Genomic DNA, 11,847 nt, shown 5'->3' with positions numbered 1-11,847 from the left:
ATTGATGAATCTACTGACCTTGATTTTGTTGTTACTTGTGACGCTGTTATAAAAGCTATTTCCCAACTTAAAAAGAAAGCGTCTTGTGGGATAGATAAAGTGAGCACTCTACACATCATTAATGGAAGTTATCTATTGGTGCGTCACCTCAGCCTTCTCATGCAAATGATATTTGTTACAGGTATTGTTCCATCCTCGTTCTGCATTGGAGATCTGTCTCCGATTCCCAAAAAAGGGAAATATGAGCTGCAATGTTCCTCTTTCCATCCCATCACCGTCTCTACTACAACGTGCAAACTTTTTTAGCTTCTTTTTCTTGATGAGTTAAGACAGAAATGTTACGTTCCCTCATATCAGTTCGGTTTTCAGGCTAATCTTGGCTGTTCTCATGCTCTTACAGCAGTTTTTACTGCCCTCGCCGACGCTGAATCTTCGGGAGAAAGTATGATCCTCGCCGGACATGACGTTAGACTTGCGTTCGATTCCTTAATTCATTCGTCCATGCTTCTTCATATGGCAAGGCGAGGCGTAAACCCATCAGTTGTCCGTGTTCTCAGGGATTTATATAGGAATCTAAAAGTGCGTTTAAAACTGCCATCCCGTTTTTCCCTGCAGTCGGCTCTTCATCCTTCCCTATATAATTGCATTAATTCTCGTTTGAGGCCAAACTCTTCGATTCCCTCGAATATGCTTGTGAATCCTCAGTACCCCATCCTCGTTAAGAAAGGGACTAGACAGGGAGCTATCACTTCCCCAACCCTGTTCAATAATAGTGTCCTGGAAGCGCAGGCAAAGTGTCTTCCTTGGGAGAATCGATATGTCTCTTATTTGTTATGCTGATGACATCCTGAATCTCAGCCGTACGATCCAGCGCATTGAGCAGAATTTCAAAATCCTCAAAGATGAATATTCAAAAATCGGTCTTTTTTTTTATCCTGAGAAATCCGAAGTAATCCTTTTCAATGAGCGAAATCCCTCTACTTCTCTTATAGATATGGACGGTTCTCTTGTCAAACCCTCAAACCATATTACATACCTGGGCCTCCCAATTGGCACATCTATAGGCCACACACGTCCTTTGCTGATTTCTCACGTTGAGCGTAAAATTAGCATTTCTTACGCTGTAATCGTAAAAAGCAAACTACGTTTCAACCGTTTTATTCTAGCATCCATTTACAACGCCACAGCCCTTCTTAATCTGCTTTACATTGCTCCTTTCTGGATATTCTCTACAGTTACAGATAAAAAGCACCTACGATCAATCTTCTTCAGATTTGATGAATATCTTCTACATTTGCCCCCGTGGAAAAGAAACCATAAAATTATACAATTGTATAAGCTATCTGACCCTATTATTAGCATTAATAAATCTGTATCCCATTTTCAAAATAAGTTTCATTATTCATGGTCACCAGTATGTTCGTACTAGTTTTTTTTATATTAATGTAATGCATATACTCACTGTTTGTATTAATGTAATGAAGAGTTTTCTTTTGTCATGTGTTTGAATTTTCAATGTGTGTTTGTGTCCTTCTTTTTCTTCTTTTTTTTCTTTTTTGTTTTCTTTAGTGATTACTCCGTCTACTGTACCTTTTGTACCTTTTTTTGACGGGCAATAAATGAATAATAATAATAATAATAAATAAGAGACAACCAAGCCAGTAGCTCTGTAGCCCACAGAGTGAAGCAAAAAGAAAAGGGCTAAATAGTACCAACTGAATAGCCCGCCTGCTGTGAATTAGAAGAAGAAGAAGATGTTCAGGACGCACGTCTCCATTCAACAGCAACAGCAACCTTATAAGAAAATCGAAATATATTTTCTTGTGATTATTATCTCTTCTAATCAGCAGTTGTACTAAACCAATTCTGCTCAAGTCATCCTCAGGGCTATACTGTGGTGTTTATCCTCCCCATAGTATAGTGCAGACGGTTTGATATCATCTATTTTCCCTTCTTATTTTGGTTTTATTTTTGTGTTTATAGCTTTTTCCAATAGGCAATGATTAGAAGTCCTCCAAAAAAAAGCCCACCCAGATCCCAAATCGTAGTCCAGTGAAATTGTCCTAGTGAAAGATATCCATCTAGGCTGGTGAAGCCTACTTTCTCAAAGTTCTAATGATAGCTCTAATTCAGAAACTAGCTTAATGATAAGTGTAGGGGCTAATGCAACCATAAACGATGATAATGGGTTTCAAGAGGTCCTCTCTAGAAGTTCTAAAAAAGGAAAAAAATCTCCCCAATTAAAAGCATTTCCCCTCTTCCTGCCCAGGATCCTCCCTCCAAAAACTTAGGAATTTACCTTAAAATTACTCCCACTACCCCCTTTGAAATAAAAATGATCTCTGCACTAAGAGTTGCAATTTTTAAACTGCTAAAATCAATGTTCTCTCTTAACATTAACCGTGATGGATCTCTGCTAATAGCTGTAGAAGATCAGAAATCAGCAGATACAATAATTAACCTTGAATCCCTTCTGAATAACCCAATTATTGCATCTAATTGGAACCCAAAACGATCACCAACAAAAATAGTAGTTTATAATGTTCCCCCAGAGATATCTACTCAGGAGTTAAAAGAAGGCCTTTCAGATAGGGCTGGAAACACAATCCCAGTTGAGGATGTTACCCAACTTGGAAAACCTAACTCTAATGGCCTAAAAACTAGTAGATCCTTCTTATTCACACTGAAGGATAAAATTGATATCCCAGAAAAATTATTCCTATTTGGACAAATCAAACCACACAAGGAATACAAACCTAAGCCTATTCAGTGTCAGAAGTGTTTCAAACTGGGATACACAACAAACAAATCCAATGAAATTCTCCAAGAGTGTAGTAATTGTAAAGTTTTCCATCCTAATGAGCTGACAACTTGCAGCAACACTCAGCCTACATGCATCAATTGCAAAGGCCCACATAAATATACAAATAAATCATTATGCCCTGCATACAAGAAAAGAGCTCTAATAATCCAAATATCAACAGAGTAGGCAATCCCATACCCCTTTGCAGCAATGGAAGCAAATGCTGCCCAACGATACCAAATAAAGCCTGTAATGAAACCAACCAAAACCCCCAAGTCAAATGCCCCCAATGCATCAAGCACCCCATATAAAACACCATCTTCTAAGCTCCCTAGCTCAAATCCCTATCAGAAGGAATCACCAAGCCAACAAGCCTCCTTGTCCGGTGAGATGAGGCCAGCCTGGCCCTCCCTCCCAAGAAGAAACAAACCAGAAACACTACCAGGAATCAATCCCTTAACCAACAAACAGGATGTACTACCAAAAATGCAATCCCCAAATATATGCTTATTCATTCTAAACTGTAATGCAGTTCAGGCCATGAACATACATCAACTACAGAAAACAAAAATTATTGCAGAATTGGCAAAAATCTACATCTCAGATGATATGCTCATTCAAGCAAAAAAATATCTTGCTTTACTCTTAACAAAGCTGAACATTGATACACAGTCATATGAAGAATAATTCAACAACACAATATTTATCAATACTCCAATGGAATGTAAGATCACTCACAGAAAATAAGCTAAATGAACTAATATCATTTATGAATAATAATTCAATTAATATTGCTTGCCTCCAGGAAACTCATTTAACCCAAAATCAACAAATTAAGTCTCTGGGATATACTATCCTGAGAAAGGATAGATCTTCAGAGAGACAAGGAGGTGGTTTAGCTTTATTAGTTAATAATAATATAAAATTTTGTGGCATCAATTTTCCAGATTTTGAAACTGATGTTGATGTAATTGGTATAAGTGTTTGGCTGAATAATTTAAAAACCTACATAATAAGCTTTTATAATCCTAATGGCCAAACTACAGATGCCAAGGATTTCTTTAATTATATAAATAATTCTAATATGTTAAAAAATATCATAATTTGTGGTGATTTCAATGCTCACAGCCTTTTGTGGGGGAATAAACCAGCAAATAAAGCTGGTAAATTTATTGAGCATATGACTTCAAATAATAACGAATTAGTTGTTGCTACCCCTCCAAACCCGAATACTTATTTCAACCCCAAAAGTGGCAATTTCTTCACAATTGACCTACAAATTGTGTCTTTAAATTTTTTGAACAAAATTTACATAAATAAAATTGATAGTCTATGTACAGACCACTTTGCTATAGTTTGCTCCCTAAATGAACCTGCTGAAACTTTATCTCATACATCCAAATATATCAACACTAAAGCAAATTGGTCTATGTTCTAAAATAAGCTAAATGATGAAATTACAAGTTTCACCCAAAGTTCATGCATTTCTAACACAACAGTTGACACACATGCTGAAGCGTTGACATCTTTACTAATAAATACAGCTAATCATGCTATCCCCAGGACAACACCTAAGAAAACATTCCCTAAACAAATTCCTAAAACATGGTGGACAAATGAGTGCCTAAATAAATGGAGGATAATAAAGGCAGCTAGGACAGAATTCATAAAAAAACCAACACCTACTACATATTTAAAAAAATGACAAGCAGAATCTAATCTAAAAAGGACTATAATAGATGCTAAATATAAATACTGGAATAATTTTGCAAATAATCTCTCCAGAGAAACAAATGAGCCAATTATACATAAAGTCATAAGCCACATATGTGGGAAAAAGACATCTCCCAACCCACTCCTGTATGAGCTTATACATAATAATACCCATTATGACAATGATACTAAAAAGGCTAACCTATTTGCAACTCTTTTTGTTAATAAGCTAACATCAAATAATCAAAGCAAACTGTCCACAATTCCTATGAACCCTAGTTGCCAACCACGCCCAGGATCCGAGTACATAACTAATCCATTTTCAATCCAGGAATTGAATAATGCAATACATCATATTAGGTCCAAAACTAGCAGTAGCTATGACAATATACACCCTACATGGATAAAGAATCTCACACCTTCATACAAACAAGAACTGCTAAATTGTTATAATCACGCTTGGGTATCTTCTAGGTTCCCCAATATATGGAAATGTTTGTCCCTCCTACCAATCCTAAAGAAAAATAAACCAAAAGACAACCCTGAGTCTTATAACGTTTGCGTCGTAGCCTTCATCATGATGTGTTTTTTACTACTGCCAGAGCCACAAGAGGCCGCCCATCCGGTGGGCTAGCTTGTGTTTTTAAACGCAATCCTAATTTGGTTTTGCCGGTGATTTTTTACTCGGATGAGTTTTTTTGGCTGTTCGCATGGACACTAGTTTTCCTTAATTCTTATCTGCCTCATGATGACCGTTCCTCTAGATCGATGGCTAGATTTGCTAAAGCCTGTAACACGTTGAAGTTTCTAGTGGGACAAATTATTTCTTTTTCTCTAGATTATATGATCATTGGTGATCTCAATACGGATATAAATAACTCATCAGTGAGATGTGATTTGTTGTTGGATTGCCTTCCATCGTATCATATTATACCAAAAACTCATCCGTATTCTTATATTCACCATTCAGGCAGTAAGAGCAATATTGATCACATTATTTGCTCACCTAGTATTATTACATCAATAGTGTTTGTACATGCTGAAGAACAAGGCTTAGACCATCTCCCTATCTCACTTACTCTTACGCTGAATTTAAACCCCGCTAGTTTCTGCAAAGTAACCCAGTCTTCAAAATGGTTTGAAAAAAGTAATTGGAAGAAAGCTGATGTTCCTCTTTATGTGTTTACACTAACAAGGCTGCTGTCTGCTATACGAGTTCCCTATCATCTGCTTCAGAGCTCTATACAAGGGAATTGCAAAAAGGACCTGGATTGCTATTATAATCAAATAATTAAATGTTTAAAAGATGCCGAGACAGTTGCAGTGCCGCTGCAACGTGTTAGACGTGGTACGCAAAAACCTATTTGGTCTTTAGATCCTAATTTAAAAAATTTGAAAAATAAAGCTAAGTTTTGGTTAAAAGTTTGGAATGAATGTGATAGGCTGCCCTGTGGTATTGTTTCTGACCTTAAGCGTAAGACCCGCAGGGAATATAAAAAAAATCTTAAGTCTATGCGTTATCGTGGTATGGATTTTCCAGTGTCAAAGAGAGAATGGCGAAAAGTTATTAATTCTGAGTCGATTAGAAGTGATGTATCAAATAGTGATTGTCTTCCTGCATCTGCTTGGCATGACCATTACTCGTCTATTTTTTCTAATGTTAATTACCGTGTGCATTCTTTGTATTCTCATTCTCTTTCTGCTATTTTTAGTACCCCTCTATCTCAGCGTCTCTGTGTTCCTATTTCTCTTTCATCTGTAATTGAAGCAATTAAGAAACTTAAATCAGATAATGTTGATAATGATGGTATATCTAGATTTCACCTTTTATTAGATTGCTCCCCCTTATTAACCATATACACCTACTTCTCCAGATGTGTATTTGTACTTCTAGTGTACCGGAGAGTTTTTTGTGTGGTACTGTCTCTTCAATTTTAAAGAAGGGGAATTCTCCTTTTATTTGCTCTTCTTACCGACCTATTACTGTCTCTTGCACTTTTAGTAAAGTTCTTGAGCATGTTTTAATATCTTTTGTGACTAATAATATGCTTGAGAGAGATAACCAGTTTGGATTTTAGCCTGGAGTAGGTTGTCAACACGCACATCGTGTATTATCTTCTTTGCTCCTTGAAAATTCTTCTCAGGGAAGGAGTATATATCTTTGTACTTTAGATCTATCTAAAGCTTTTGATAGTGTATGTCATAGTCAGCTTTTCTCTTCTCTTCGTGGTTACGGTGTCAATCTATCGGTTATTTTGCTTCTTCGGTACTGGTACTCTAATTCTTTTCTTCGGCTGAAATCTGTGCCTGCATCTAATATTAAATTGAAAAGAGGTTTAAGACAAGGTGGAGTTTTATCTCCGACCCTTTTTAATTTGTGTATTTCAGGAGTTCTGGCAAAGATTTCGGCTACCTATCTCTCCGGTTATTCTGATGTTTCCTACCTGGCTTACGCTGATGATCTGCTTCTTATAAGCCGTACTAAATCTGGTTTATCTAACATTGTTTCTCGTGTTGCTACTTCTTTTTCAGACATAGGCCTTTCTCTTAATGTAGATAAATGTAAATTTCTTTCTTTTAATAACACTTCTAGTACTTCCCTTTGCTGTAGTGGCTTTACTATCCCTCTCGTAGATTCTTTTCGATGGCTCGGTATTTTTATTACTAATAGTCTTCCGAGCTTGCGCCAGCGCACAGTCTAAGATATTAATATGAAAATTAAATTAGGATATACTAAGATTGTTGCCAATAGAGGAAAATATAATAAACTTGCGTTGGCCAAGCTCTACTCAACTTTTTGTGACCATTCAGTTCTTTTTGCTTCTGGAATTTTTCCCCTTCTGAAGAAAACTGAGTTAAAAAGAATCCGGATTAATTATTTTAGATTTTGTAAATTTTTGTTGTTTCTTCCACCTTGGACCAAAAACTGGGTAATTATTAATAAATTTCTTGTTCCCAATATTACTGAAAAACTGGAAGCACTACACAGAAAACTTTCAAATCCTGCTTGTATCTGTTTTTCTCGACACCATCACCTTATCAGGTTTTTTCAGTCGTAAGTTATTTTTCTTTTTCTTTTATTTGTTTAGTTGTTTTTCTCTGTTTCGTCATTCTACAATTTAGATTTGTAAAGAGTGAGTAAAAATCCAATAATGATAATATTAATGCCTGCTTATTAGATTCTGCATGTTGTCAGTTTTTTTTTTTTTTTTCTCTTTTCCTCTTTTCCCCCTCCTTTCACGTTATTATTTTTTTTTTTTTCTTTTTTTTTTGCTCTCGTTTCTTTTAAATTATTATGTGTTACGCTGTAATTTGGTAATTTTTGATTTATATATTGTCTTGTGTCGCATTTTTTGTGTTTTTCCTCGTGATACTCCACGTATTGTACCTCTGTATAGTGTGGGTTAAAAATAAATAATAATAATAATAATTATAGGCCCATAATGATTACACCTGTGATTGGATAAATAATGGAGAAAATTATTTATCTCAGAATCCTCTGTTTTATTGAGAAAAATAATATGATCCCACTTACTCAAGCTGGATTCAGGAAAGATCACTCTTCAACAGATGATTATATGTTTCTAAAAAATGCAATAAATGTATCTGTCTCAATAAAATAATATCCTTGTGGCACCTTTCCTAAATGTTGAAGGAGCATTTGACAATGTGAACCACCAAATCCTTTTAAATAAACTTGCAAACCTTGGAATACCTCCTAAGCTAGTATCCTTTATTAAATCCTTCATAGAAGTGCGAAGTTTCATTGTTTGTGTTGGTTCATCCTCTTCACCCCAAAAGACAATATCCAAAGGCCTACCTCAGGGAGCAGTCCTCAGTTGCCTCCTTTTTGCCCTATATCTCTGGGACATGAACCCACCCCACACGAATCTACAATATGCTGATGATTTGGTGCTATGGTCATCTGGCAACACCTTTCAGATAGCACAGTCAAATCTGCAAAAGTCACTTTTCCGGTTTGAAAAATTCTCTCAACATTCAGATTTACCCATTGCACCCACCAAGTCAAAAATAATCCAATTTCACCGGAACCGAAACCATGTTAATGCAAAACTAACTCTAAATAAAACAACTATTCCAGAAGATAATAATATTAATTACCTAGGTCTCATACTCGACCAAAAACTTAATTTCCACCTCCACATTTCAAACACAATAAAAAAATGTTATAGAAAAACAAATATACTAAAATGACTTCTTTCCACACCCTGGGGTTGTAAGGAGAAAACCTTACTCCAGTTTTATAAATCACATATAAGACCCCATATTCAATATGGGCTCATTGTCTATGGTGCATGTGCAAAGACCCAGATGCAAAAAATTGAAACAACACAAAATGATATAATATGTCTCATATTTGGTCTTAGGAAACCCACAAGCACCAAGTTTCTGCTTATGGAGAGGGGATTAACAACAATAAGGGAGAGACGTAGCTTTCTCTTGATAAAACTTCTTACAAAAATTGAGTCAAATAGCTCACACACATTACATAATTGGTTAAGAAATCCAGCCATGTATAGAGGTATTGCAAATGAGTATGCCAATATTCAAAAGAAGTTCCCTGTACCAGCATAGTCTATTGCAACTACTTTCCCCCAATCCCCTCCATGGAATTGGTCATTTCCCATAATAAATACTGAATTTTCAAAATTGAATAAAGATTTAACCCCCCTTGCTTTTGTCCAGAAAAAATTTGCAGAACTTAATACAATTACTTATAAAAATCACTTCCAAATATTTGTTGAAGGGTCAAAAATGGATGAGAAGGTTGCAAGTGGTGTTTTCCTTCCTCACCTGAAAATTGCAATGGGAGAGAGATTATTTAATAATTTATCTATAATGTCTGCTGAGTTAAATGCCATAATCATGGCATTAGAACACCTTAAGAACCAACCTTTGATTGATTGATTGATTATTTGATTGATTTGATTGATTAGAACCAACCTTTGATTGAAAATTCGAATAATATTATCATCTATTCCGACTCTTTATCAAGCCTTGAGTTGCTGGCCTCAGCTCCTCAATATAAGTTGGACATTGACACTTATCATTGTCTCAGTATTATTGATAATCTTGCTTCAAGTGGCATAAAAACTTACTTTCAGTACATTCCTAGCCACTCTGGCATAAGTGGTAGTCATCAGGTTGATGAAATAGCAAAAAATGCTATAAATATTGACCAGCCAAGTGGGAGACCAATCCCAATTAGAGATATTTACCGATGGAGGCTATCAGAGAGCCAACTCTGTCAATGCTATCTGCTTATCTAAGAGAGGAGCCCCTTTCACTGTTGCCATCCAGCTCGTGAGAGCAGTTGTAATAGGCAAGTTGGAGTATGGCTGCTTCCTATACGAAGAAGCACCTTCCAAACTCTTGAAAAAACTGAATACAGCATTGCATTTTCTACTGAGGAAAATTCTCGGATGCCTAAAATTAACCCCCCTTCATTGAATATACTCTGAAATAGGACTGACAACATTAGAAACTAAAATGAAGAAATTAGAAGCACAATATTTTACACGGAAGATGTTGATCCCAAATGACATTATCTACAAAGAACTTATTGAAACATATGATCAGAACCAAAGATTCCAACCAAAATCAATTCCAACATCCTGTCGAATTGTGAAACAAATCTCTGACACAGCTGCTCACCTCCCAACTCATGATGTGATTGATGAGGTAGGTTCAGCTTCTAGTACAGGTATAAAGTCAAATATAGCGCTACCCCCATTCTCAAGGGGTAGCCCAGAGGAACCACCAGAGATGGCAAGAGCTAGGTGGCATGAATGGGTAGACCAGTGGACACAGACTGGGCATAGAATGGTATTCACTGATGGATCATGCTTTGCCACTGGTGGTGGGGCTGCGGTTGTAGTCCTCGGGCTCAGTCATGCACTATCTTTTAAAGTAACAGAGAAGTTGTCAATATTTTCACGTGAGGTATATGTACTAATGACAGCATTAGAATTTATTTCAAGTGTTTTGCCAGTATGCAAATTTTTGATATGCAGTGACTCATTTTCAGTGGTGACTTATTTAATGTATGTCCATAGGCCAGCAATAAAATCAGTGATGCTTTTCGAAAATATACTGCTAAAACTAATGACAGCCAAGTATGAGATTGTAGCAACATGGGTGCCAGCACATGTTGGAATTAGGGGAAATGAGCAGGCAGATAAGCTGGCAAAATGGGGTGCTAGGTATGGGGAGAATTTAGTATGCCAGTATTCAGTGAATGATTTTTTATGTTATTACGATAAGTTGCTAAGAGAGAAGGAGAAAGAGGGTTTTGGTCAAAGGTCTCAGAACCGGATCCTTGATTTTTATGATTATGGTACCCCACCTCCTGATCTATGTCACCCAGTCAGACACCTGGCTATTAGTATATTCAGGCTCAGAACAGGCCATGCTCAAATTAGGAGTGTATTATTTAAATGGAAGTCAGTAGACTCCCCATTATGTGAGGTCTGCAATGTAGAAGAGGATGTTAGACATATTTTAATGTATTGTAAAAAGTATGAGAGACAGAACTTAAAAAAGCGTGCCTAAAGTATTTTGGTGCATTCACGCTCAGAAGTATCCTGGGCCATGCACAGGCACCACCATGGGCTAGGAAAAAATCTGTGGAAGTACTAGGCCGTTTTATTGTAAATACTAAGCTACACTTAGAGCTGTCATTTGTATTAATAATTGTATATATAAATATTATTGCACATTATTTTATTATTGTACATGTAAATTAGTGATATGTAAGCTATATGTATGAGTATGTGTATCTATTGCAAGCCAAGCTCATCAGTTTAAATTGCCATATCAGCCAGTTGTGTTTGAATTGTAAATATGGAGGCTCATTTGTGACACCATTGGACAGAGTTGAATATAGCCTGATATTGGCTTATTGTTTTTTTTTTCTTTTTTGCCTTGAGATTCTTCAAAACCCCTCCCTAACCACAGTGACAAAGGCCAGATGGCTTTTTTAAATTATTTGACCATCGGTCATGACAGAAGAACCGCTGGACAGCCGAAATTTTGACGTGGAATACCTTCATCCCTAATGGGTCTGATGAAATCATGGAGAGTGCACAATGGGCAGCTTGCCCAGGAGTGCTACAAACAAACAACAACAACAACATTAGAAGAAGGAGAAAGATTCACTACAGTTGATTGATTGTATGCTCTTCTCACAATTTATTAGACTTTCTCTTAAATACTCTTTTTAAATAGGCTAAAGCAAGTCTAAGATTGTGATCCTGTTGTTCCTGTTTAGGAAAGATAAATCTTGATCAAAATAATTGTGTGAGTACTGG

At 36.3% G+C, this 11,847-nt stretch overlaps 1 protein-coding gene across 1 annotated transcript; it reads left to right on the top strand.

Moving 5' to 3' along the window:
• The first annotated feature begins 10,027 nt into the window (after nucleotides 1-10,027).
• On the top strand, nucleotides 10,028-11,089 carry LOC148938609 (uncharacterized). The gene has a single exon (XM_089107669.1). It carries the CDS (start codon nucleotides 10,028-10,030, stop codon nucleotides 11,087-11,089), a length of 1,062 nt encoding a protein of 353 aa, XP_088963795.1.
• The last annotated feature ends 758 nt before the right edge of the window (nucleotides 11,090-11,847 follow it).

Source organism: Artemia sp. Qi Xiang Cuo, unplaced genomic scaffold, assembly GCF_049724085.1.
Source record: "Artemia sp. Qi Xiang Cuo unplaced genomic scaffold, ASM4972408v1 HiC_scaffold_3084, whole genome shotgun sequence".
Taxonomy (NCBI): domain Eukaryota; kingdom Metazoa; phylum Arthropoda; class Branchiopoda; order Anostraca; family Artemiidae; genus Artemia; species Artemia sp. Qi Xiang Cuo.
Note: the sequence above shows the minus strand (reverse complement) of the source record. Positions and strands in the feature narration are given on the sequence as shown.